This window comes from Anas platyrhynchos, chromosome 10 (assembly GCF_047663525.1).
Source record: "Anas platyrhynchos isolate ZD024472 breed Pekin duck chromosome 10, IASCAAS_PekinDuck_T2T, whole genome shotgun sequence".
NCBI lineage: Eukaryota > Metazoa > Chordata > Aves > Anseriformes > Anatidae > Anas > Anas platyrhynchos.
The window spans coordinates 6,446,771-6,474,700 of record NC_092596.1 but is presented as its reverse complement, the minus strand read 5'-3'; the positions used below and the strand labels follow the sequence as shown (position 1 = coordinate 6,474,700).

At 42.7% G+C, this 27,930-nt stretch overlaps 2 protein-coding genes across 4 annotated transcripts in view; both read left to right on the top strand.

Moving 5' to 3' along the window:
* ATP7A (ATPase copper transporting alpha) overlaps positions 1-9,997 on the top strand; it is a 31,047-nt gene extending 21,050 nt beyond the window's left edge. For all 3 annotated transcript variants that reach the window (XM_027465056.3, XM_005015195.6, XM_072042993.1), the window contains exons 12-23: positions 1-128; positions 314-468; positions 774-908; positions 1,728-1,922; positions 2,092-2,274; positions 2,438-2,651; positions 3,321-3,467; positions 3,695-3,837; positions 4,169-4,372; positions 4,940-5,057; positions 5,592-5,694; positions 6,517-9,997. In XM_027465056.3, coding sequence (XP_027320857.1) covers positions 1-128; positions 314-468; positions 774-908; positions 1,728-1,922; positions 2,092-2,274; positions 2,438-2,651; positions 3,321-3,467; positions 3,695-3,837; positions 4,169-4,372; positions 4,940-5,057; positions 5,592-5,694; positions 6,517-6,793 — 2,002 coding nt within the window. In that variant the 3' untranslated portion in view covers positions 6,794-9,997. The remainder of the gene's footprint in view (positions 129-313; positions 469-773; positions 909-1,727; positions 1,923-2,091; positions 2,275-2,437; positions 2,652-3,320; positions 3,468-3,694; positions 3,838-4,168; positions 4,373-4,939; positions 5,058-5,591; positions 5,695-6,516) is intronic.
* A 5,224-nt stretch (positions 9,998-15,221) lies between these two features.
* On the top strand, positions 15,222-27,619 carry PGK1 (phosphoglycerate kinase 1). The gene is made up of 11 exons (XM_005015196.5): positions 15,222-15,390; positions 17,523-17,573; positions 18,657-18,812; positions 18,933-19,077; positions 20,822-20,925; positions 21,659-21,778; positions 23,650-23,764; positions 24,039-24,218; positions 24,922-25,099; positions 25,354-25,452; positions 27,133-27,619. Exons 1-11 carry the CDS (start codon positions 15,326-15,328, stop codon positions 27,171-27,173), a joined length of 1,254 nt encoding a protein of 417 aa, XP_005015253.2. The 5' UTR covers positions 15,222-15,325; the 3' UTR covers positions 27,174-27,619.
* The last annotated feature ends 311 nt before the right edge of the window (positions 27,620-27,930 follow it).

Here is a 27,930-nt window from a genome sequence, read left to right as displayed (position 1 = left end):
TGAAGAGCAAGTTGATGTTGAACTGGTTCAGCGAGGTGACATTGTCAAAGTGGTGCCAGGAGGCAAATTCCCAGTGGATGGTCGTGTTATTGAAGGACACTCAATGGTAGATGAATCTCTTATCACAGGTAAGCCTGCGTTTTTTTTTGCAAGTATAAACATGTTCTTCTTTTCTTTTAAATAAATCTGAAGAGAAGTTGAAACTGATGTTCTTTTATTTTTTTTTTACCTGTATGTTAGGAGTTGGTAGTTGTTATAATAAAAAACATCAGCAAAAAAGCTCCTTCAGCATCTGTTGTTGACTTTTCCTTAGGTGAAGCGATGCCTGTGACTAAAAAACCTGGCAATACAGTTATTGCAGGTTCTATTAATCAGAATGGATCACTGCTGATTTCGGCAACCCATGTTGGAGCTGATACAACTCTTTCACAGATTGTTAAACTCGTGGAGGAGGCCCAGACCTCAAAGGTAGAGTACTATGAACTTAAGCATTTGAGTCTCGTCTTACTGGCATCAGTGTACCAAATAATTTGCAAAGTGGTTAAGATTGCAGCTGCAATCCAGATCTCAACATAATGAAGTTCTTTTGCTGAACAAGGACTTTGATATGGTCCACTGTTCCAAATCTCTTCATCTTACTGAGTAAAATGTAATTATAAAGTGTGGTATGCCAAATGTGCTGAAAACAGAAGGTGTGATTATATCTATGTCTGAAGGCGTAGAAGAGAGTAAGTGTGACGTTGCTGAAGCTGACACTTGTTTCTTCTTCGTAGGCTCCTATTCAGCAATTTGCAGACAAACTTAGTGGCTACTTTGTGCCTTTTATTGTGGCTGTTTCTGTGGTTACCCTTTTTGCCTGGATTATAATTGGATTTGTGGATTTCGAAATAGTAGAAAAATACTTTATGGTAAGTAAATCTCGTTAAACACCTTCTGAAATATTTCAGAAATAATTAGTCTGCAAATGTATTAGGTTGCAACAGCTCCATTTTTGGATTATTCTTGCAGGCAGTTGCCTGGGGGGAGAATAACCCATATGAAATTATTATATTTTTCAGCTATATATTACACTACAGAACCATTCTGACATTTCTATTTAAAGAGAGTTTGCAGTAATTAATTGACTCGTGAAAGTTAGTTTTAAAAAAGAAAAACAGAAAAGAAAAAAAAACTAACCCTTGAAATTTCCCGATTTCCATTCCTTCTCTGTTGAGAAAAGAAATGCTTTCACAAATGCTGTCACAAATTCCAATTCTTGTTCTATTTTTCTTAGTATAATTTTGTGTAAATTCATCTTTGAAATCAGTGAAATTCATATATTTTACAGATGCCAGAGGAGGATCAAAATCTTAATTTGTACTTTGTGGTTGCTTAGATCTCAGGTTTCTTGGTGGACTAGTATTTCTGGTTAGAATTTACTAGTTGCAGGAGAGCAATCTTCATATCTTTGCTTTTGCATATGACATAGAGTGTAGTACCCTATATAAGGAGAAGTCCTATAATAAAACAAACCATGGGTATATGCAGTATAGAGCACAATTTAGTCACTGGTTGTTAATTTTGTCATTAATCTTAGCTTTGGCATATTTTTCCTATGCTTTACTTTTTAATTCTAATTCTTTAATTTGCATGTTTGCATTTCTTTTTTTTACATCAAAGGCAACGTGTAGTTGAATTCCTTGTTCTCCTTGTTTTATTTCATCACTAACATGAATTTCTGTCACTAGGGTTACAATAAGAGCATTTCTGCAGCAGAAGTGATAATCCGCTTTGCTTTCCAAGCCTCTATCACAGTCCTGTGTATTGCGTGCCCCTGTTCCCTGGGGTTAGCCACGCCAACAGCTGTGATGGTTGGTACTGGTGTAGGAGCCCAGAATGGCATACTGATCAAAGGAGGAGAACCGTTAGAGATGGCCCATAAGGTAAGAAATGTGGGTTAATTTTACAAGAACCCTTGCTAATTCCTGTCTGAGCAGATCATTGCATGTTTGTGAGTGGCATGTTCGTAAGCTGGGTTAAAAGTGGGGTACTCTGAGGAAAATCTACATTAAAGCTTTGTTCGTTGAATGAAATCTTCCTGGTTTCCTGCAGGTAAAGGTGGTTGTATTTGACAAAACCGGTACAATTACTCATGGGACTCCAGAAGTGATGCGTGTGAAATACCTAGTAGAGAGTAACCGGATGCCACATAATAAAATGCTGGCCATCGTGGGAACTGCAGAGAGTAACAGCGAACATCCTCTTGGAGTAGCAATAACAAAGTACTGCAAAAAGGTAAATTGTGTAGGAAAAGACATTTGTATTACAGAAGAACTTCTGCATTATTTAATATGTCTGAATAGACTGGCATCGTTTAGAAAGTAATCGATGTATTCAAATGGAAAGCTGGAAAATTTTGAGGCCACTTCACTCTTCTTTTTGCTATCGCTTTTTTTAGGAACTGGACTCAGAAACCCTTGGGACATGTACAGATTTTCAGGTAGTTCCAGGCTGTGGCATTAGCTGTAAAGTCACCAATATTGAAGCACTGCTCTACAGGAAAAATAAAATGGTTGAAGAAAACAATGCTAAAAATGTGACACTTGTGAAACTTGAGGAAAATGTGGAGGAATCAATGCAGCCTGCTTTGATTATCGATGCTGATTTACCAAGTAAGCTAACTCCACTTTACAGAATAAAATGGATAGCAAGATGGACTTAGGCTTTTGGTTTTAATCAGGATCCTTAAAAATGAGAGCATTTTTTTCAGCCCTGTAGAACTGGGCTTGCATCAAGGCACATATGAAATAGAGGCGGTCATTTATTTATTTCATGCTCACGCATCACTTGGAACATTTGGTTAAAAACATTCAGTTGGTATAAATACAATTGGAAATTGTTAAATGTGGAGCTGAAAAACTGTATAGGAGCTTTCTCTTAGCTCTCTATTTTGCTTCATCCCAAGTCACTATTTGCTAGCCAAAATTATGTATGTTTACACATTTGACTGGTTTTCAGTCAAGAGTAGTTCACTATTAGATCTTTCAACTATATTAGGATGTTAGATTAAAGGCACTGATAAAGGGACTTTGTCTTTTACTGTCCCTTGACCTGTGATTCTTGGTCTACTGAAGTGGTAACTACCTGTTACTGAAGAAATGTCAGTACAGTTCTGTTCATGAACACATGAAAAGATTGGCTTGGCAAAAAAGAAAATCTCTCTCAATATTGATTAGGCTCTTTAATGATATTTCAGTGCATACCGAGAGAGCAGGATGGGATTAGCTGGATAATTAACTTGCTAGTTATCTATATGATGATAAGACTTGTTCTTCCTTCAGCTACAGTGACTTCTCAAAAATACTCTGTTCTTATTGGGAACCGGGAATGGATGAATAGAAATGGACTTCTTGTTAAAAACGAAGTTGATAAAGCCATGATAGAGCATGAGAGGAAAGGTCGCACGGCAGTTCTTACAGCTGTCGATGGTAAGTTCATTGCTGTCTCTTCATTCAGAGGTGACTTGTCACCACTTAAATAGAAACTGGTAAGTACCAATGCCTTAGCAGTTACGCCTGAAGTAGACTAATGGAATGGAGAGAGATGAAGTGCTAAAGCTTTGTTACACTGTCTTACAGGAGAAAATGTCACCTTCTCCTTCCCCCAAAAGAAATGAACAGAGTATTTACTACTAACTCCTGCTTTGTGTTTTTAGGAGTGCTTTGTGGCTTGATAGCTATTGCTGATACTGTGAAACCAGAAGCTGAGCTGGCAGTCTACACTTTGAAAAGTATGGGATTAGAAGTTGTTCTAATGACTGGTGACAACAGCAAGACAGCACGATCTATTGCCTCTCAGGTAAGCTGTTCTGCGTGTGTTTGGGTTTGAAGCTTGCCACAACCCAATTACAGAAAGGATGTTGTCATGTTGATAATGTTTGTGGCTAGTCTAGAACTGGTCTATGATGAAAAATGCTGACATAAAACTCAGAATTAGAGGGTAACTAAAGCCTTTTTGAATAGGTGCAGTGTCAACGTTGAAATCAGAGCTGTTTTCATATTAGGGTTTGGTCTTTTGACTCAAGCATAACATGGGTTTTGGCTTTCATAATTGCATTATTAGAAGCAGAAACTTCGATAGCTAGTAGGAAAGCTACTCCTGTGTTCTCTCTCTCTACCCCTCCCCATAGGTTGGCATCTCCAAAGTGTTTGCAGAGGTTCTTCCCTCCCACAAAGTAGCCAAAGTGAAACAGCTACAAGATGAAGGAAAACGGGTGGCCATGGTTGGAGATGGTATCAATGACTCTCCTGCACTTGCTATGGCTAATGTGGGAATTGCTATTGGCACGGGTACTGATGTAGCCATCGAGGCAGCTGATGTGGTTCTAATTAAGGTAAGAAAGAAGAATGTTTCATGAAAATGAGGTGATGTCTTGAGTGATTCAGACTATTGCTGAGGTGTAGTACCTTCATAAGCCAGAACAACTGGAGATTGTCTTTGTCTTGCTTGTTTAGTAGTGGTACTTGACCTGTAAAGGAAGCTTTCCCCATGTTCTTGCTCCTACAAATTCAGGGGTAATCCAAATTCGAGAGTTGGCAAAGGAAGAAAAAATGAGATGACCTATGGCAAACATAAATCATATTTAAGGAACATATCAGAGTATCTGTAAGGTTACAGTCACTTCTTCCTGTGTATCAACAATACCTCGACAGAAGCTGTGTTGTCTAGACTGTACCCTACAGATAGCGCTGTATACATTGTTTGGGTTGTGGTGGCATCTGAAACGAGGCTGGTGCTCATTGTATGAGCTCTATGCAGATGAAATAGAGCAACTTACAGAATACTTATTGCATGTAGTCTGTTATGTCCAGTGTCTGGTAGTTAGCTTTAAAATGGGGGTATGGTGACATTATGTGTATGTTTTCTATCTCTGACTTCTCCTATAAACATTAACTTCCAGGATGACTTAATGGATGTGGTAGCGAGTATAGATTTATCAAGGAAGACTGTCAAAAGGATTCGGATCAACTTTGTCTTTGCTCTAATTTATAATCTCATTGGAGTTCCCATAGCTGCTGGTATGTGAACATTTTCCTGTGGTAATAAAACTGTGCTTAGCTGGTAGATCACGTGGATTTACTGTTGTATGGAAGAGCACCATTTTCTTTATTTCTGATGGATGTTAAGAGCAGAGCTCTTATACCACTGTAACCTCTGCAGGCAATTTGTGCACTCTCATCTCCCACATTACAGCTGCTGTGGATATGCTCAGCACATCAAAATGACTGTAAGATAAACTGTTTATTAAATGAACTTGATCCCACAAACAAGCAGTTTACTGCAAGGCTGGCAAGACATGCCTGCCTCTGAATTTCAGATGTGTAAGTGACATGGTCAGCTGCATTCACATGTGGGTTCTGTGTGAGATAGGACATAAATATTTGCATTGAATGTTTGTTATTTAATACTAGACTAAAATCATTTACTAACGTAATAGAAATAGAACTAAATTAGAAAGCCCTCATGAAGTTTTGTGTTTTTACATAAGGCGTTGGATTCATATATGAAGAATGCTGTGTTCCTGCTCTAAACTCATTATTTTCTTTTTCTAGGTGTGTTCCTGCCCATTGGTCTGGTTTTGCAACCTTGGATGGGATCTGCAGCAATGGCTGCGTCTTCTGTCTCTGTTGTGCTTTCTTCTTTGCTGTTGAAGATGTGAGTATGAAAAACTTATTTGTTATTTGTAACTTGGATTTGAAGCTCAGGTCTTTCCCTTTAAGTGGCAGAAATTGAGTGTGAGGCTGTGACAGATATTGAAACTTTTTGGAAAACAATTTGGGCAAGTCTGTGCTTGGCAGTGGTTGATTCTTGCTTGGGAAGAGTAGTCAGCCCATAATATTTCAGAAGGTAGTATTTAAAAATTAAGAGAAACATAGAACTCAAAAGTGTGTTCAGAATTTCAAATTCCTTAGTGCCCTTTGTATATTTCTGAGAAATCTTGTCTGAACATGCTGAAAAGTGAGGCTTCTGAGACAATGCAGCTGTACACTGCACAAGCGCTGAGGACTGGTGATAAACCAAGCTGCATTTCTCAGTGAAGAATTTGTTTCCTTACTTCACAGATAGGAGCAGTGTAGCAATGAGGTAGGAATGGTAGCTTTTGCTGTCCACTTAACACACTTGGTTTCAGAGGAAGCGGAGCAGAATACCTGGTAAATGTTAGCAGATACACTTTGCTGTTACATGTTTTGCAGATGTTCAGTGCCACTAAAGCAGTTAGATGCTGAGTGATACCTGTCTGCTTTACCTGTTCTTCTGCATCCTGGCTCAAAAGCACAGAATCAGCTTCTGGTTGTATGGGAGACTCACAAAGCCTGAGACTTCAATCACTGTATAGTGGCTCATATTACAAATGTCTCTGGCTTGTGCGTGATTATAGCACTTAAAGGCTCGCCTCTTTCCATATTTTAGCGTACTTGACTTCATCCTGAGACACATTGTCAGCTTTTCTTTTTTTTTTTCCCCCCCTTCCTGTAGGTACCAGAAACCAAGTTCTGAGAAACTCGAGTTCCGGGCCCGTGGCCAAATGAAGCACAAGAGCCCATCAGAAATCAGTGTCCATATCGGAATTGATGAGACCGGCACAAACTCTCGTAAACTGAGCTTAATGGATCGCATCATCAATTACAGCAGAGCCTCCATAAATTCTCTCTTTTCAGACAAGCGTTCAGTGAACAGCATAGTTCTTAATGAACCAGATAAGCATTCATTGTTGGTGGGAGATTTTGGAGAAGATGATGACACAACGTTATGAAAGAATTGCACACATGCCCTCAAAAAAAGGCAGAAGAAACAAAATGGAAGAATAACCAAAACAACCTTAGCAACTGTCTACAAGTCTGTGCAAGCAGTGATCACTTCTGGAGGTCGTTACCAATTATTTTCTAGGTTTATGGGGTTTGATCTATACAGGTATTTCTTCCTTAATGTAGAAAATGGGTTTGTTAGTGACCTTCCAGTATCCTTTTTATTTTTTTTAGTTAGACTTAACAAAAAAAAAAAAAAAAAAGGAGTAGAAGCTGTTAATGCTTGTGAACAGAGCTGTGTTATCATTCCATGAAGTTTGCTTTTTTTGGCGGAATGTCAAGATACAATTAAGGAGACTAAGGAACCAGAAATGCATTTCCCAGCCTTGTAACAGGCTTCTTTATGCATAGCCAAGTTTAGTACTGTGTTTAAAAAAATTATAAACTCCCACATCTGTGAAATACTGAAAGTTGTGTTTGCAGATAGATGTGCCTTAAAAACTTCAAGGATTGCTCTTGTATCTGTAGCCCGCCTTGTACTGGGAATGGTTCCTCTCAATGCCAGTCTTCTTGTAAACGTCTGGTTCCAGCTTTTCACACTCCTAGCATCGTAACATCTCACTGTCCATGATCTGGATTTCTGTTAGACAGATGACTGAGATTTGGGGTTTCAATCTTAACATTGTACCCATGTTTAACTCCTATACATCCCTGTTCCAGTACACTCCTCCTAAGATTGTGTGCTTGAAGGCTGAATGGGTTGATGCTTGCTCTTTCTCAACCTCTAAGCCCAAAACTCTATCATCATCAAAGTATATGAACGTGATGTGCTATTAGCTGAAATATTTAGCTTTTACAAAGGCAGCAATGTAGTTAGTGCTTGCTTCCAGTATCAACTAGCACTCCCCAAATGAGCCAGAATAGTTTGGTGTCACACAGACTACCCTTAAAATACTTACAATTCAATCTCTGGATATCTACCATCATCAAAGAGTTCGTTATCTGTCACATACTGCACTGATACCAGTTGCCTGTAGAGATAGTGGGCCAGGAGTGCTCCCCAGCCCACTCATGGATCCAAACCTCCTTAGTTTGGGATATTCAGATTCAGGCTTTGTGAATTAAGACCAACTTCATTTGTTACAGAACTGAAATCTCAAAATGCAGGTTTTGATCATTAAATCTTGAATATTAAAAAATTCTCAATGAGAAATAGAGTTGGTGTTCGTCACCCAGTAGCTAGCTACCTGTTTGTTACTTAATAAATCTTGTTCTTTAAATCCTGTGCTGAGACAGCAATCTAAAACAATTACTAGGTTCCATAACGTTTAACAAAACAATAAAATGCAATTAATGGTGTAAACATGTAATTCCCAATAGTGCTTTTAGAGCAGAAATGCCCAATGCAGAATGACAGATCTCTGTAATAGTCTCGTTTTTAACTTGAAGTCTGTTGTCAGTGCATAGATCGTGCATGTAGGAAGTCATAAGTAGGGTGGTTTTTTTTTTACTATTTTTTAACTACCAGGAAAAGTACCAGTGTATGAAAGCAGCAAAGTTGTACTGTGGATTATGTTGTTAGTGAATCCGTATACTTCTTAAATTGCAGTGAGAACAACATAATTTGCAATTGTTGCTGCCACTGGTGTAAGAAACAAAGTATTTCTGTTGCAGAATAAGGTTCTTAGTATCTCTAAGTGAATATGTTTTAATTTTAATTAGATTCAATGTGTATGTTATGTTAAGAAATGCTGAGATGCGTTACTGCAAAGCCATTCCATGAGATGTTTTTCTCAGTTTTCAGCAAGAAGGCAGTTTCTCACAAAGCTGTTTCTTACGAAGTGGATAATTACCTGAAAACCAGCAGAATGCTGTCAAACAGCTTTTAGTGCTTCAAGACCATGTAAACTGTTTCCAAAGATTTTGTTTTTGTTGTTAATCCTTGCTCACTCTCAGTGTTGTTCTTGGCAAGATTCTCTAGATGAAACAAAAGAAGTGATTTGCATTTCTTTTTGTCTGGGTTTTGCTGATAATTGGTCATCTTAACCATGCAGTGGAGACACAAGGCAGATCTTGACATGCTCTCAGATGGGAGTTTCGCTACTGCAGGAGCTGGGCTAGCCCCTGGCTATGGTACATGTGGAATATAAGTGACAGACATCATGTTCTTATTGCAGGAAACAGAGTAGTAATACAACGTTATATTCCTGCTTGATAGATAAAGCAGCATGAAGGTTTACTAAATTCTTTCCAAATTAATTTTTAGAGATAGTATGAGTGGAAACCAAATTGCTCTGGAGTTTCTGAAAGGCTCATATGAAGTCATACCTGCAGCAGCACTGGTCAGGACTTACTGGCCCAGAAAGTCCCTTTCAGTCCAGTTTTTCCCTTTAGGAAAATCTGTCTGGAAATGTCTTCTGAACCTGAGTTTAGTACACAGTGCATTTGAGTGCTGTATAGCTGATTAAGGAATTCAGAGTCTAGGTTTTGAAAATAGGTTCTGTCCAGCCCTGCCCCTCTTCCCCCAAATGTGTAGTATTGACTTATGGAATGTTTGTCAGGTGATTAAAATATTTTATAAGGTGCTTTACAGTGAAAAACCAAAGTATTTTTCAGTTTGTACAGTACAAGTGAAATCATGTGAAAGGTAAATGTTTTCCTAAATATAAATGTTTTAATATGTAAGTATCTTATTCCTGTTGGAGACTGTTTGGATTCGAGAATTGAAAATATCACTTGGAAGCATAGTTACAAATGAAATTATGTATTACTTGTCTATGTTATTGTTTTCTATAACTAGCTATTTATAAAACCTGTACTTTATTTAAAAAGGGAGAAACAGTACATATGCTCAAGGCTTTAAAAATTGCTCTTTGAATCTTGCCAATAGACTTTTAAAAGTGTAGACACTTGAAATTTTAAATGAAGAATGTGAAGCTGACAAAACACAATGAACCAAGTAAACAATTTTATTTATTACAAATATTGTTTAAAACAGAAGTTCCATCCAAATGCTTTAAACTTAAGATTTTTAATTCCTTTTTTTGGTATGAGAAATGGAGAAATGAACGTTGTTATAGAATGTTAATTTAGTGCTGTTACATTTCTTTGTATCTGGAAAAAAAAATGTAGTCTTGCACTTTCTATTAACTGTGCCTCTATCATCATAATGACAATTATAAACTATGTAATAAAAATGTAGCATCCAAAGACTTTTTAAATCATGTTCTGTGATCTCTTCAAAATATTTTTTGTGCTGACTTTATAGATTCTACTGCTAGCTGTGCAGAATTTCTTCCCATTCCTTACACCCTGTCCAATTTAAAAGGCAACACATGGCACCTCTGGGGCATGATGCTGCTGGATTGCCCTTAAGCAGGTTGAAATGGGCATGTACAGCATCAGGATTTCAAAAGCAGCCTTTGCATGTTGCATGCATTTAATCTTCACCCAGTAAGAGCTCCCTCTGAAACTGGAAAGGTGAAACAATGTCTTTTTTTGCTTATTTGGCAAAAAGGTAAGGATTGGTGTTTTCTATATATATTTTACAGCTCTACTAAACTGCATGACCTTGAGCAACATGCCCAGCCTACATGAAAGAGTAGGGCTGTTGGCAAGTGGTATTAGTGAAAGTTGGGAAACTGTGGAATAATCCTCTCATAAAGAGTGTCGCCTTACTACAGAATCAGAGTGGATGAGTTTAGAAGATTGCTGGAGGTCATGAAGTTTTCGAGTTTTGTGGTGCTGTTTTTATTGTATTGCTGGAAGGGGAGTTCTGTTTTGGTTTTCTGGATCACTCGGGCCAGAGTCCCATAAATGCCACTCTTCATGGGACCCCAATTCATCTTTGCCTCGCATTGAGCTGGTCTCACATGGAGACAGGAGGTTTGGTGGGCAGATCCTGCAGCACTGGGGAACAGAGTGGGAAGGGGCCGTAAGATGGTACTTCTAGCCTAAAGGAGCAAGATGTAAGAGATCCCTTGTGCTGTACAGACACGTCCATTGACCACTAAATTTAGGCATAATCAGTCTTTGTCTCTGCTGGGTCTGTTGTCATGTAGAAAGCTGAGTTTGAATCCAAGTCTTTCCATGACTGAAAATTTTGCTTTCAGTTAAGATCCAACACTGTAATTTAGTCACCTTGGACTGGCTCTTGTTGGCCTAATACGCTCCGGCAGGTGTGGAAGCCTCCAGGTTTTTCACCCCTGTGGTTTTGAAAATACATGCTTGTTGCACAGAAATAGCAACCAAAACATTTAGGTCTGTTTTATTTACATCTTCAGTTATTTTGGGTAAGAGAGTATGTGAATTTTCCTGTTTCAATTTGAACAACCTTTTTTTTTTAGCTATGGCTGAATTTATTTATGCATTTTAAGAAAAGATTAACCAGGCCACTTTCTTTGGCACTTATGTCCAGCTGCCGTTTTGCAGCAAATTGTCTAGTGAAGTGGATCAAAAGCACCTCAGTCCGCATCCTCAGGCTTCTGTCCCTGTGCCCAGGATGGATACAACACCACATCACTAGTGTGGGAGAGTTTGACTAAAGCCACAGCCAGTCTCCCAAGGTATAAAACATATCTCAACTGCATGTAGGGTAAGATCAAACATTTTTCTACCACTTTTTGTCATTCAGGAGGTTTTACAGACAAAGCCAAAAGGGAATAACATAAACTATATTGGTGAAATTGTGTCTTGAAGTCTGGAAAATCTTAATCTTTCCAATCCCACAGAAACAATCTCATTCTCATGAGCCAGTCCAGCTTCACTGTACAGACCACCCTAGCTACAGTATCACCATAAGAGGATCACATCAGTAAAATCACCCTTTACACCTGCTGCAAAATTTGAACTCACCTACAACCATATATCCACATTGCCCCATGTCTCTGTAAGCACTAAATATCTTGGACAATTAAGTTTTAAATTAGCTCCTACAGCAGTTTGCTACAGCAGCTTCTTACCTGCCTCACACCTGCAGGTGCTTGCTGCCACCATGGGGAGCGAGTGGTAAGGAAAATCCCGATATTCAGGATTACTGCTTTATGGAAAACAGGCAATTTATTTGGATCAAATGTTGTTTTGTTTTACCCTGTATGAAATCAGTGGAACAAATATCGGTTTGTAGAGCTCTGATGGGAAAAAATATATAGTAAATAACACTAGGAGTAATATTCTTCTAAAGCTTTGTTGTTTGGCATTACAGAGATGTGCAGAAATACTGTACTTTGGCAGTCTGCCATCGTCGGGGAGTCCACTGGTAAATTCCGGATCCTATGCAGCTGCTGCCTGAAACATCATATTTTCAGGTTTGATGGTCCATTTTACCAGCACACAGTTCCTGCATAGATTTTTTTATTAACCCCTGCTTAGGTACTTTCAATATGGATAAATATTCTTTAAATATGTTCTTCCCACCACCCCTTTTTTTTTAATTAATGTGTTTAGGAAGCGTTCCTCGCTGAGTGCCACAAAGAGCTCGTCATTGTCCCATGCAGGAATGCGGAAAGCCCGGCGAGGTATTGGCAGATCATTTCCCAGTGAGCTCTCGCCCACCTTCCCCTAGAGGGCCCTGTTTCTTAAAAAGTCGGGAAACTGCATCTGCTTCGGAAAAAGCATGGGTGCTCGGATCACTTCCTGGGCTTGGGCAAGAGCCTGGGAGGCTCCTGCTGCTGCTGCTTTATTCTGGCTGCTGGGTCACTGGGTTTGGTTATGTTCGTCCACTGTGGTCAGTGACAAGCCTATGGGGAAGGATGTAACTGGGGATTTGTCTTTTTATTTAGTGACTGCTAAGTTAAACTCATTTGTTACACACACACACTTTTTGTTGTTGTGTTTTTTTTGTTGCTGTTGTTGTTTTGTTTAGTAGTAATGGTCTAGAGCAAAAGATAGCAGCTGGTTGAATTAAAATAGATAAACGTGTAGTTAAGATTGATGAGGGCAGTATGTCTGTTATTTAGGTTGTACATAAAAATACATGCCCAGACACCATCAGCATTGAGAATCCAAGAAATTCTGCTTTAAATCAATTAAAGAGGTTTCAAAACTTAAATAAATAAATAATGTTATTAAACTGGTATTGAAGGTTAAAACCACAAAGCAAGCTACACGCTACACGTGTAAAAGCCTTTCAGTATAAGTGATCTTTCTTCACATTTCTTCTGTGATGCTTCATGTCTAAAACCTAGGCTGAAACCAAGCTTAATGTTTGAAAGCCAGTATTATTTAGAAAGGAAGGATTTTCTGTTTTTTTTTTTTTCTGTCTCCTTTCATCTTCCATTTCAAGGACAGAGAGATAGAGAAAAACAAAAATACCATCATCACATTCTTTAAAAATATATATGCTTTTGAATATTGCACTACTGCAAGCGGGGGGGAACAAAAAAAAAATCAAAAAAAAAGAACAAAACACTTTGTAGACTGTGCCAAAGCTTGTTTTTAAGTAGAAACTTAGAATGCAGACAGCAGTTATAAAAGCAGGAAGTTTTTGAAGACTGGATCATGTGATCCAGATGAAGATGCAGATTATTGGTCTCCAAGCCACAACCCTTCAGTTTATTTAATATAAATATGTAGGCCAGTGTACCAAAGCCCGTGATCTGTGATCTGTCTAAACTTGCCACAGTCTTATTCCTTTTTGCCAGGCAGAACAGGCAGGATCATGCAGATGATGGCTGTGTCAGTCTAAAGTACAGCCTCTGTTTTGTATTTCTAGAAATTAGTTCCTAGGTGGTCACAGTCTAATACCAGGGTTTTTTTCTTCATTTATCAGTCCTTTGCCCTCCTGTCTTTGTTGTATTGGTTAATGTAAAAGTGCAGGTTTTGAACTGTTTGCATGGGCTTTTTTTCTTTAAATATTTGCAGTATATTCGAGATATTTCACAACAGGCAGGAAGGACAGAAAGGTGACTCAAACGTGGAAATGAGCTTTGAGTCTCCAACACGTGTCTGCAGTACTTTTCCTTTCTTTATATTTTAAATTATATTCTGTCACTCCCACATTCTTGTGTGACTTTCTCTCTCTTCTCCTACCTTCTTCTTAAAAACCAGAGAAAAAACAAGCAAACATAAAACCTGAGTACACCTTACAAACTAAGGCTGCTGTTATGCCCCAAATTATAGATCCCTAAAGCTGTACTAAGCTTCCAATTTTGAATTATTAAAGACATATCACAGTACTAGCCTGTTATATGCATATATTCTTCTGTGGAGTTATTCCTATTGAGTGGCATGTTGCTGGTTATTTTTAAATATAAACCCTTTGGGGGTTTGATTATGCCCGACCTCGTAGGACTGGAAGTGCATGGGCAGTACCCCGCAAGTTCCTGTATCTCAGGTATTTTTACAATTTGATTATTTATGAATTAATTCAGAATGACTTGTGTAGTCCTGAGCACCTTCTACTGACTGCGGATTAGTGCGTGTCCCCCTGTCCCCTCTCCTCGAGCAGCCCTGGTGTGTGAGTGCCGGGCATCTTGTGTTACTCTGGGTGCTCGGGTTACCGGCTGCCTGCCGTGCTCCGTGACATTTCTCCTCCAGCCTTTTTTACCTCGAGGAGATGGCACGCAAGCTTTTTAAAAGAAACTCTTGTACTACTGAATGACTCCATTTACAGGGGAAAGCAACTCCAGGCTCTGAGAAGGCTGTGTTCACCACCAGTTTAGGATTTGATGCTGATATTTTTTTATTTGGGCAGTGGGAGAAGGCCAGCGGCATCCCGGTTTGTGTCAGGAATAGTGATAGGATCAGCAGCTAGTGATAGGACTGGAGGGAATGGCCTCAAGTTGTGCCAGGAGAGGTTCAGGTTGGAAATGAGGAGAAATTTCTGTTAGAAAGTGTGGTTCGGTGTAGGGACGGGTTGCCCAGGGAGGTGGTGGCGCCAGCGTCCCTGGGGGTGTTCAAGGAGAGGTTGGTGCTCGGGGACATGGCTTAGTGGGTGACACTGGTGGTAGGGGATGGTTGGACCAGGTGATCTTGGAGGGCTTTTCCAGCCCTAATGATTCCGTGATTCCAGCTTAACTTTTAGCAAATATCAAGACCAGCACCAGCTGTATTTAATATAAACCCTGACCATAGGATTTGCAGCCACGTATGGACAAACTGAGGCGATGTGCGTGCCTGCCCTTCTCCATCCTAAGGGGGGATTTCAGGATCGAGCTTTTTACAGCCTCACGGATGGCAGCGGGAGCTGTGAGGCTGAGGGGAGCGGGGGCAGAGCGGCCCCACACCCCAACGGCCCCATAGCGGCCCCATAGCGGCCCCATAGCGGCCCCATAGCGGCGGCCTGGGCTGCCCCCAGGCGGCCCCGCCCCCGCCGGCTCCGTGCGGGACGTGACCAGGCCCTGCCGCAGCCAGGCCTGACGGCGGGGCTGAACGGCTCGGCTGACGGGCGGGCGGCTCGTCCAATGGGAGCGCGCGGCGGGCGGCGCGGCCCAATGGGGCGCGGGCAGGGGCGGGCCGAGCGTGAGGCCGGCGGGGCGGGCCGGGCAGCGCCTCAGAAGGCGGGTGGCAGGCGGAGGGTGCGGATCGCAGCGGCTGCAGCCATGTCTCTTTCCAACAAACTCACCCTGGATAAGGTGGACGTGAAGGGGAAGAGGGTTGTTATGAGGTGAGGAGCTGGGCGGGGGGGAGCGGCTCTCCCCAGGCCCTGCCCGTGGCTCTCAGCGCCGTCAGGGGGCTGTGTGTGTGTGTGTGGGGGGGGGTGCACCCGCTGCTGTGGGCTCCTTGTGGGAGAGGGCTCCAGAAAAGGCCCTTCCAGAAGAATCTCTCCCTCAGCTCCCCTTCCTTTAGCGCAGAGATGAAATGAGTGAGGGTAAGGTGAGAGCACAGCCGGGAATGGCTCTGCTCCTCGGGCCGGGGGCCGGGCTGCAGGCATCCCCTGCTTCCTGAGGCAGGAATTGGCTGTAAAACTGCGGCTGTGCTCAAAGCCTGGGCGGAACGGCAGCCAGGTGCTGGCAGGTGAGGTATGGAGTTCCTCTAACCCTGGGTTTCTTTCTCCAAGGTCACCTTACTGCCACCCGTTTGTATCAGCCGCCCTGTGTGGTGAGGAGGCTGCAGCTTGCATCCCCCGTCTCGTTATTTTATCTCTCTTGTCTTATTTTGATGTAGTTCCCTCAAAGTTAGGTGGCTAAAAATCAGCTCCCATAGCGAGAAGCTAGCTTGGGATTTGCACGTGTTTCCTAAATCTGGTACAAAAAAAAAGACCTTTATCTCTATAACAACATACTTTTTTTTTTTTTTTAATCAGGGGATGGGTTAGCCAGCTTGTGGGGGCGCAGATAATGGGCATAACCCGCCTGCAGGCCCGTGCCTGGCTGCAAAGGCAGAGTGAAGCAGCAGTTGGTGCTAATTCGTGAGTTTCCTGCCTGCACCTCATCTCCCCCTAAAGTCGCCACGTGCTCTCAGTGCTACTAAAATCGATACCCTTCTTCTTTCTCTTCATGTTCATCGTACTTTTGGTATGTTTATGACGTTACCTTCCAGGCCTAGTGCCCAAGGCAGAACAAGGTAGATGTTAGGACTGGGGAAGAGAAAAGGTTCAGGGAGAGCTCAGACTTCACTGGCCATATCTGTGGTGGGGAGAAAGGGTGAGCCTGGTCTTTTGTAGCTCTGATGGCTCTGTAAAGCAAACTGTTCTCTTATTCCCCCAGTTTCAGAAAAGCAGCACGATGATGATGCTTTCCTGTCGCCTTTATGGAATTAGTCCACTGTACCATGGGCTGCCAGTTCAATTTTTTCCGCTCAGTTACTCCTGCTTTGCTGGCAGCTTTTGCCAGCCTTCCCATATGGTTCTAGTGCTGAGCAGGCTACAAGGAAACTCGAGCAACTTCCAGAATTTCAGTGTTGTGTGTATAGACGTGGAGTGATGGAGGATAAAGGTGAACAGAGCACTTCACATTCCTCATTCTGATGCGCTGTTACAGTCAGTTAGACGCTCCCTTCCTCCCCGGAAGAAAAAGATCTTGCTCATCCATGGTCACGCCGTGGCCACGCTTTCTCTGAGCGAGACAGGGAGGAGGAAGGCGGCTGGGTGAGTAATTTCTGCCCGTGGCTGTTACGAAACAGCCTCCTGCTGCAGCTGGTCACCACGTGGGCACAAGGTGTGCTAGAGAAACTGATAAAATTCCTCCCTGCCATCCCTTCCTCTGGTGTGTGAGGGAAGCGACCCTTGGATCTAGTCAGGTCTTCCCACGGGCATGTGGTAGCTGCAGTATTCGGCTCTGGAGAGATCAGAGCTGCTGAGAGCAGAAGCTCAGAGCTGTAAGCAGTAATTGGGCAGCTTCTGTGAGCTTGCTTCCCTGCCATAGTAGTCCAGCTGGGTATTTCAGAAGCCTCTTTGGAGAGCACGGTGTTGCCTTTCATTATTTGCTTCCTTTCCCTTGGAACCTGCTAGGCAGTGATCTGGGAGCATGGCTTTAAAAATGGAAAAATCAAGCAGGAGCTTGTTCAATCCCAGCTTTGTTTTCTGTTTCAGCATCATCACTCCTACGGCCACGAGAGTTGGGTTGGATTGACAGTGTAGCTTCATAAAGTCACACAACCTGATGTTTTTCTCCAGTTGTATTCATCACAAGCACAAACGGCTGAGAAGATACCGATTTGAAATGCACAAGACAGCTAAAAATCTTACCCTAACCTTAACTGCAACATTGCTTTTCTAGGCAGCTCCCTTCCTGCAGGTTACCTTGCTTTTTGTAAAAACAACTTTTAAGTATTTAAACTTTTTCTGCTTTTTTTTAGGGTTGACTTCAATGTTCCAATGAAGGATCACAAAATAACCAACAACCAAAGGTGAGCCTTTGATTTCTGTTTTTTGATTTGAGGCCTGGTTCTCTTAGCAGTACCTGCAGTGCTGCTGTGGTTAAGCTGTCCCTGCCTAATCGCTGAGTATTAGGTGTCTCAGAGAAGGTCTGACAGCTGATAGTTAAAACTCCTGCAGCTATTTGCAAACTGTAGTTACTACGAGAGTTGCTACTAGCTTACTCTCACTGTAGCTGCTGTGGAAAGCATGTAGAAAACAAGACTGAACTGTACAGATCCTGAAACTTCATTCCTTAAACACGGTTGCAGCATTATGGCTGTGTCACAACCACGCGTTTGTTCAGCTGTGTTTGCTGTTCTTGATGGTAGCACCAGAAGATGTCCTGGCTCCTTACCCTGGGGCTGTGTTCACTTGTCTAACATTAACACACTCAAGCAGCGTGCAGAGACACAGGGTTTAGGAGCAACGATACCAGATGTCTCATTTAGCTTCTCCAGCGTTTGTGGGCGGGTGCCAGTTTTGTTCACCACTGGTCATCCCTTTTTTTGGCTCAGGATCGCTAAATAAGGAAGCCTGGTTATGTTCAGATGTTTCCTGGCATTTCATAGCTACAAACAATCAGCAGAATTTGGATGACAAGATAAATTGTACTTTTCTCTCCTACATCTTGCAGAAGATAACAGTAGAACACGTGAAAACATGCCGGGACAGAGAACTTAGCTGATGCATGGTGTGTGATGGCTGTGCTTTGGGGATTGTCACAGTCCTTGGGAAAGAAATAGGCTGAGTTAGCTCTGCAGGGAAAGATGCCCTCTGTGGGGTGTGATTAGGCTTCGAGGTGTTTATCCTAGACTTAAGTTTTGAAGCCCAGTGTCCCTTTTAGGGGGTCCTGGTGGCAGTGCCCTGCTGTCTGTGAGGGGGAGGCTGAGCAGTGTGGAACCATTAATGACAGTTAAACAATCATTCTGCCAAGCTCTTGTGCTTTCTCTGTCCCTTTTTGAGGGACAACTTCCCTCCCCTTGAGGGGCTCTTGTGTAAGTGCTCGGACAGCCTGCTTCTATAGCAAACACTCCTTGAATCCTTTTTCACTAGCTTTTTCCTTGTCCCTACAGAATCAAGGCGGCCGTTCCTACCATCAAGCACTGCCTGGACCATGGAGCCAAGTCCGTGGTCTTGATGAGTCACCTGGGTCGCCCCGACGGTGTCCCCATGCCCGACAAGTTCTCCTTGGCCCCGGTCGCTGTGGAGCTTAAAGCGCTCATGGGCAGGTGAAGTAGAAGAGCAGCTCAGTGCACGTCAGGCCCGCCCTGTGCGTGGACCTGGGTGCTCTCCTTTCAGAAAGGAAGAGTCGCTTGTAGGGTGACGGGGTGTGTGTCTTCTGTTTGCAGAGAGGTGACTTTCCTGAAGGACTGTGTTGGTCCTGATGTGGAGAAGGCCTGTGCTAATCCTGCAACTGGCTCCATCATCCTGCTGGAGAACCTCCGCTTCCACGTAGAAGAAGAAGGGAAGGGGAAGGATGCTTCTGGGAACAAGGTGAAGCATCAAGTCTAGTTTTGTGTGTGCCTAATGCTTTAAACTGATGCTTACGTGTTCTGCAGTGCTGAGATTGTCAAACCCGTTAGAAGCCTGCCTGCTCTCAGAGCAGCCGTCGAGAGCCAGGCTGCCTTGCACCTCTGACATTTTCTTGAAGGTCATGAAGAAGGCTTGCTCCAGACAGCTGCTTTTCTTAGCCATGGTGACCCGGTGACTTTCTGCAGGCCTTGGCTCCTCACAGATTTGGTGCGTGGAGGGGAATGCTGACATCGTGCGCTGCCCTTTAGGGGCTGACACAGGACTCCTGGCGCTTAGGAAAATGGCCCAGAGAACCAGTGAGCCTTTGCAGCTCCAGGTGACAATGAGAAATTGAGCTGGTCTGGAATTACCACAGCCTCGTGCCACTGAAAGCCAATGTGGTGGCTGGGGGAAGAGTGGGATGAGAATTAAATTGGCTTTGGGAACTGATTTTATGCGCTTGTATGTGTACAGAAGCATGCAAAGCAGTTGGGCACGACAGGAGAGCTGCAGCTGGCAGACCAGCTTCTCATCTTACCAGGTGAAAGTCAGTGCTGTGGGAATGGAGATGCAGTGCAAGACGTGGGTTGTTAGCTGGTGCTTGAGAGGGGTCTTTCCAAGGCAGATCAGGTGGTAGGGGATTCCTTCATTCAGAGCCTCTGCGTTCAGCTTCCAGATGTTCCGGGATTTGATCGGAGCACTTCATGTCTTCGTGTAAAGCCAGGACATTTAGCAAGTGAAGGAGGAGTTGACAGCATTATTTTAGAGTCTGTGTAGTCCCTTTGGCTAGGCTGTGTGAATAAAAGGGCCCCCAAAGCTGTGCTGAACCCGTCTGGCCTGTCTTAGAGTGCCTTGCTGCCATCGTCCCTGAATTAGGATTAGAGCTGTGTGCTAGCAGAGGCAGCAGCAGAGCCCTCGCTCGGGGGGGAGCTGATAAAGCAGTAAGGCAGTCAGTCAGGGATCGCCCAACTGCCAGTCCAGGAGGTTCTTTAACAGCAAGTGGCAGTGAACTTGCTCTGAGCAGTCGCTGTTAGAGAGCTCTGCTGTTTTTCTCAAGGTGGGAAGGAAAATGGAACAACTTGAGCCATCCCGTGAGGACTTGGAGGGTGGAGAAAGTCTCTCAGCAGAAACGCTTCTGGTTTTGCCCACTGCCCGCTCAACCTGTCCCCAGCTTTCCTTTGCTGGCTGTTACGGCTGTGGCCTGTAGTGGTGTGCGGGCTATTTATAAGTTAATCCTCAGAGCAGACACTAAATGAATCCCTCAGGAGCTTAGATACCATGCTTTCTCTGGTCAGTAGTTGGGCATGAGCAAGTTTGCTTTTATCTCATTAGCACCTTGTCTCTGCACACCCTTCCTGTGTTACCTGGGATCGCCCCACAAACGGAGATCTGTTAGCAGACCAAGAGGTTGGTTGTGGTGCAGCTCGTTCCTACCTTGTTGGTGTACCAAGATCCTGCAATGGGAACAGTTCTCAGGGATGTAGGAGCAGGCTCGGAGGGATTAAAGTGGAGTTTAAACCATTTAAACGTTTTTGTGGCTTCTGCTGGACTGGAAAAGAGCATATGAAATGCAGTGACCCCCAGGATAAACAGATGAATTTCTCCAGCTGATTTTTCTTTGCTTTGGGGTTATGAATCAATTGCTTATTAATTGCTGAATTTGACTTCAGCTTCAGTATCTACTCTGTGACTTGAATAGCACAAGCTTGTCATTTTTTCCCTTTAGATCAAGGCTGATTCTGCGAAAGTGGATGCTTTCAGAGCCTCTCTTTCTAAACTGGGAGATGTTTATGTTAACGATGCTTTTGGAACTGCCCATCGCGCTCACAGGTATGTATCCCTTTTCTGTCCACAGGCAGAACTGCAGAATGATGCCGAGGTTTGCTCCCAGTTAAAAATACACACAGTTAAAAGCCCTTAGTTAAAACTAACTTATTTTGGAGCTTATCCCATTATTGTTCTGCTGTGTTTATTCCTGAGTGACATATTTAGTGAAGACAGTTCTCTATAGCATATGCTATCTAATGCTTACCTCTGAGAACAGGCAACAGCTGAAGCTCTTAGGACTTGAATTAACATTTTAGGCTTTGAAGATACAAAATTACTTGCTTAGGACTCTTATTAATTGTCCTGCAATTCCAGCAGACTTATTTTCCTGAAGATGAATAGCTCCAGATGGGTTATTCTCATGGAGCATGGTTAGATATATGTGTTTGAGACTCTGCAGTGCTCATCTCGGAGCTCGATTTCCTAATCAGCGTTACTGGAGGAAGACGTGTCTGTTCCTCCTACGCTTTTGTCCCTCATCGCTTTGGGTTACTAATTGATGCTATAAACATATCACATAGCAAAAAGGCTGTGCAAAAGCAATGCTGGAAAGTCAACTTTACAGCTGGCTTATCAAACCAGGAAAAGAAAATCCCCATGTTTGTTTCCATGCAGGTAGGAGCTGCGTTCCTTGCTGTAGCTGACTAAAGAATTTTAGTGCTGTGAGACACATGGATGTTTGGACCTTCACTGATAGAACATTTTTCCTTTCCTCACTCTTATCTTCATTCTACAGTTCTATGGTAGGTGTCAATCTTCCTCAGAAGGCTGCAGGATTCCTGATGAAGAAAGAACTGGATTATTTTGCGAAGGCCCTTGAGAGCCCAGAGAGACCCTTCTTAGCAATTCTGGGAGGGTAAGACTCAAGAGCATACCAACTTATTATTCCTCTTCACCACCTCTATCATAACTGAAGGGTTGTTTTGGCTTGCTTCAAACAAGTGCTTTCCTTTGAGCTGTACCTGCAGTTCAGATTTGCAGATAATTCTTGAGATCTCTGTAAGATGTGGGTTAAGTGGGAGCTACCTTACCCCGTCCAGGCCTGTGGTGATACTGTTGGGTTCTGCTCATACCTCGTGGCCTCTCGCATCCCCCTGAGACAGCCCAGGGCAGCTCGCTGGGCGGCTGACCCAGAACTGACACACGTGCTGGCCCTGAAATGTTGTCAGTGACCTTTCCTCTGTGGTTCAGAGTACAAGCATCCTGCAAGCTCAGCGCTGTGTAAGTTGACACGGTCGGTCATTATGCAACCGTGGCCTACTGTAGTTGCCTGGGTCTCCGTTCTCCACCAGCAGCTAGCGTGCAAAGAGAATCAAAGGTGCAAAAGCAAATGACTGCTTGTGTGTAGAAATAAATTCTCATTGCTGCCAGTTTTTGTCACATGCACACTTCTATGGAAGTGTTTCAGTTTGTCAGGTGAATTAAAATACGTCATAAAATACAGTGACACAGAGCTTGGACATGGCAACGTCCCCGTGCTGATAAAATTATGTGGCTTATTCCTGTTCTTTGAACCCAAAAACATTCTCTGCAAGAAGTAGTACTCAGTTCTCATTTTATACTTTTTCTGTGATCTTGATTATAATGAGCAGTGCTTTCTTTTTATTAGCACCCTTCCAAGATTTAGAGCTGCAGGTGACCCACACTTGCAGGCTGTGTGGTTCAGCTGCAGGCTGGCTATTGCTTATCTGTAACGAAACTGGACCAGGAATCTGTACTGAGAACAACTGTACTAAGGAGGTGGAAATAAAATGTGTTGGCAAAGAAAGACCACGTGCAGGAAAGTAATTTCAGTGCCAGGAGTAGGATGTGCATAGAAGAAAGAAACAAAAATCTTAATTTACCTCGAGGCTGGTGGCTGGTTTGCACCAGAGCTCTCTGCAATCACTGAGGCTGGAATTGTAGAGGCACTGCCTATTTATTCAGATGAGGTCTGAAAGCATTTCATTAATGAGATCTGTATCATTATCACTGTTTTAGAGATAAGGTAACTGAAGGAAGAAAAGGAAAGGGTCTTATCTAACGTCTTGAAGCAGGGCATAGCCATACAGATACCAATGCAAGTCTCTGGAGTGTCAGCCTAGGTAATTTTCTAGGGTCTTTATGAAGCTCTTTAAGTAACAACCACACGGGGCGTAGAGGGGGAGGGTGAAAGATTTGTCTATTTACTGTTACTTCCTGCCATTCCCATATGAAGTAATTTTGGCATTGTTATCCCAGATGGTGGGATGCTGGGGCTACGAGCGTGATGGGGTGCTGGGCCCGGGCTGGTTACAGGAGCTGGGCGTATGGAAGCTGGTGCAGTGGATCTGGGGTCAGGCCATGGTTGTGAGTGGTGGAGGTCTGAGATCTGATCTCTGCTCTGCTTGGATGGGCAGTCAGGGGAACCAGCCTTTAAAGTGCCTAATTAATTTTATATTTCAGTAGGTGAAAAACAGAGGGCTAATAATGTTCTTGTAAGTTGCTGTTTAATACTGACCTGCTGATTTCCCAAATTCCATTTCTGCCCGTTCCCCATAACTTTTCTGTTAAACCATTCTCTCAGAAAAACCTTGAGGTATCAGAGAATTGCCAGTACTGACTAGCAGTTGGATAGTTCTGCTTCAAACTCTTATCCAAGAAGTCTTTGGTGAGGCTTCCTGCTTAGTTCAAGATAGAGTGAAGTCTGTCTGAGAATTCTGGGCAGTGACTGCACTGTTCATTCTCTTTCCTTCTCTCCTTCACCAGAGCGAAAGTTCAGGATAAGATCCAGCTGATCAATAACATGTTGGATAAGGTCAATGAGATGATCATCGGTGGTGGAATGGCATTCACCTTCCTTAAAGTGCTCAACAACATGCAGGTATGAAAAGAACAAGTCTGCTCCTAGGAAAAAAAATATGGTCAGTATATATGGTGGGATTGGAAACGAGGTATGTCAGCTCCCCGCAAGAGCAGGGAGCACTCAGAAGTTGCTTGACAATCAGCTTGCAAAAATTGGATTGCAGAATGTGTCTTAGTGCTCTAAGAAAACTTCCCAGAACTGCTGAATGGTGTGGCCTGACTGCTGCTGTGCTTTGCTGTCCCAACCAGCAGCTAAACAAATGCCTTTCATTTTTTCCAAATAACTTCTGCAGATTGGCAACTCTTTGTTTGATGAAGAGGGATCAAAAATTGTCAAGGACCTGATGGCCAAGGCAGAGAAGAACGGTGTGAAGATTACTCTACCTGTTGACTTCATCACTGCAGACAAATTCGATGAGCATGCACAGACTGGGGAAGCCACGGTGGCTTCGGGCATTCCTGCTGGCTGGATGGTAGGTTTCGATGGGCTAGGGAGAATAACAGGGAGCACTGGGGTGGGAAAGGCATGCCTTAAAGGAATAAAAAGAGTAATTGAGATCCATTGCTATTGTTTCTGAAGGCAGCCTAGCTGCGTGGAGTTCTTGGGCTTAATAAAAAGAAAGCCCTGTGGCTTGTCCTGATTTTTTTAAGTGTAAAATAGCTTTTGTAGAGATTTGGATTAAAACAGCAAAAATCCTCTAAAACCTTCAGATCTGAATGCAGGAGGAGTCCCTTTTATTTGACTCGAATTTAATTAGTTGGCAAAAGCTTCTAACTAAGACTTTATGCTTCTGACATTGATTTTAAAAATGAGTTCTTCATACTAGGAATACAAATACCACTCCAGGCTCCATCCTGCAGCAGCAGCTGCTGGCAAGTCGCTTTGTTCCTTAGCATTCAGTCCATACAGAGAAACTCTCGCTTCATGTCTGGTCTGCTATATCTAAGTCAGTGGCAAGTTTGATGCCATGAAAACAGCACCATCAAGCCCTACAAGGCCTGTGGCTATAGGCTTTGGACTTGTCAGGTGTTTGACATGTGGTGTGAATAGCAGGGTTGTTAGCTTGGACCCTTAATGAAAAGGGGGGGAGCTTTTGAGGATCCCACCAAAAAGGCATTGGTGATTTAAGCTGAGGCTTGGCAGGAGGTATATCTGAATTCTCTTGTTTGTTTTAGGGCTTGGACTGTGGCCCTGAAAGCGTGAAGAAGTTTGTTGAAGTTGTGGGAAGGGCCAAGCAAATAGTGTGGAACGGTCCCGTGGGTGTCTTCGAGTGGGACAAGTTTTCCAAAGGAACCAAAGCTCTGATGGACAAAGTGGTGGAAGTCACTGGCAAGGGCTGCATCACCATTATTGGTAAGGAGTTGCACGCGTTCTTGCTTTTCTAAATGTGACAAGGAGGTTTGTCTCCTAGCACCACATTAAAAATGTGGTCAAATTGTTTCTCTTCATAATGCTTTCAGTTTTCCTTCAGTGTGCAGATGTGACTTTAAAAATTGCTGTATGTACTGAGGATCTGGGAACAGAACCAGCCTGCAGCAAGGCTTTTGTGCCTTAAGCTGAAGAAAATCTTAATTTCTTCTGTCTCATTGCATTTTCTTGTGCTACAGGTGGTGGGGATACAGCTACTTGCTGCGCCAAGTGGAATACTGAGGATAAAGTTAGCCATGTCAGCACTGGAGGTGGCGCCAGCCTGGAACTGCTGGAGGGTAATTGTTCTTTTCTCTTGTTTGATCAAATCGGGCAGTTCTGGGTGCTCTGCCTTGCTTTGATAGTCAAAAAAGCACAACAACAGGGTGCATGTCTTCTCTGTTTCACCAAGTGGAGTTGCAGGTAGCTTTTGAACAATGAGAGCAATGAGATCCTTATAGCTCTTTTTGTCTTCCTCCTAGAGGAAGAGGAAAGAAAATGGAGTATTCCTGCAAATAGCATAGACTGCCACTCCCAGGCAGCAAAAATGCTGGAATAGAAAGTAAAACAGCCTCGAGAGTGGGCTCTTTATTTATAGATGATTCCCTGAGACACGTTAACCAGGCTGTTCATAGTTTCCAGTTTCTGTTGGGGAAATCTCATCAGAATAGTCCGGAATTATGGTTTACAAGCTTCCTTTTGGGAGCATTGTTTAAAATCTCCTGGTTTTGGGGAGCCCTCTAGTGATCACTTCACAAATCTGCACAAGAATACTCGGAATCCAAAATGGTGAGAATTTACAGGATTCTTCTAATGAGTCGCTTTGTACTCTAAATGAGTTTTTATTTCCTCTGGTAATTAGCTGTTTCCCAATATGTGTAAATTATCTAATGCTGTCAGCTTCTCTGTAGAAGAGAAACTGCAATAAACTGCATTGCAGCTGTTGGTTTCCAGCAGTTCTGTGTGAGACAGAGCTTTTGTTTCTGTTGCCTAGGGAGTGATGGGAAAGGGAAAGAATGCAGATGGCTAGAATGAAACTGTGCAACTGATTTATTCGGAAGGACAAAGTTGTCTAAGTTTTGGCCCAAAATGTGGGTTTGTGTGTGTGATCTTTTAAATGTAACGGAAGTCTAGCTAATTAGAAAAGCCTCTGAAGATTATTTAAAAAAGAAAAAATAGTTGGTTGGTTGTGAACAGTGTTAAAATTCAGTGCTGCCACACAGCTTGTGCAGTTGAAGGTAGGTTGGGGGGGAGCAGAAAGCTCTGCCTTCATTATTAAAGTAGGACAATAAGCTAAGAAGATGCTTTCAAAAGCGTTGCACTTAAAAAAAAAAAAAAAAAAAAATATATATATATATATATAAAAAAAAATGTGGGGCCCCTGTACCCAAAAAGGAGCGTGTTCCTTACTCCCCTCCGTTGGAATGAGGTGTGCAGATATCTGGACCTGGGTGTTTCAATCCCAAGAAAAGACTCAAGTCTTATAGCAGGCTCTGTTCCTTTTTCTTAATTCATTCTTAAAATTTCCACAACACGCTCCAAAATACTCTTTACATGCCATTAGGGATTGAAGAAAGTATGCAGCAACTCCCTAGGTCCGATCAAAAAATCTGTTTGCCATCAAGCTGCATGGAAAAATATCTTAGGTGTTTGGATCTGCCCCTAGCAGGAACTTGGATAGAAACTCAGCATTATTGTTAATTGAGCATTGACAACTGTGGGCCGTTAATCTGCTGCTGACACACGAGTGCAGCTGTGCTCTGGATACTCACCACAGCCCCAAAATGTATTTGCTGCATGGAGCAGTTTAAATGTAACCCATATGCCTTCATAGCCACAGATATCAACGGGAATGCACGTAGAGCCATCTTTAACCTCTAGTTTGTTTTTTTATCTGTGTAAATGTTGCAGTTGTAAGCTTAAAGCAAAGTACAGTTGGAGGGTCCTTAACTTTATTGGGATTTTTTTTCCCCTAACAGGTAAAGTTCTTCCTGGCGTGGATGCCTTGAGCAACGTGTAGAGAACGGTGTATCACCCCAGCTCCTGGTCCCGTGCACAGCCCCTGAGATTCAACACTTCAGCGCTTCTGTATTTCATCTCTGCGATAGGCAGATCACAGAATGTAAACCGAAACTGGGCAGGGTTGGAGGAGAAGACAGGAGAGAGACGATGTGACTGCAGTTTACATGATGTGGATTTGTCCACTCTTATCCCACTTGAATTAATGTAGTGCGTTTAAACCATTGTTGTGGATTTAGAGTGTATATATTTATATTTTGCCTTTTCAAAGAGATTAAACCCTAGTAGCCATGTCTGTTTCTCAGAAAGGAGTGCACTGTGTAGCTTCTTCAATGTTCCTAGCAGGCATTTTCATCACTTGCCACAGTTCAGAAACAAGAGGGGACTCCAGTTTTTTGGAGGCTGATTGTAATAGCTGCTGAATAAAGATATTTAAAATGCCAACAACTTGTATGTGGTCCTTCTTTCACATTTTTTGGAACAGGTTATGTTACAATACCTTTTGTCCTAAGCGTCAGGAGTCAGATCTCTTTTCTTTTTGTGTTAATTGCAGTATTTGTAAATATCCTTTTGTTTTTATCTATGGATTTGTAATCATCCAGTCATCAACAAAGTGAACTTTGTTAGTAAGGAGGTTGTTGCAGATACACTGTTACGTCAAAACTTTCATACCATCAAGTAAGAAAGATGAATTTTTGAATGTGCAATAATAGTTAAATTTGCACTTTTTTTTTTAAGCGTGGTTCTCTCCAGAGAAC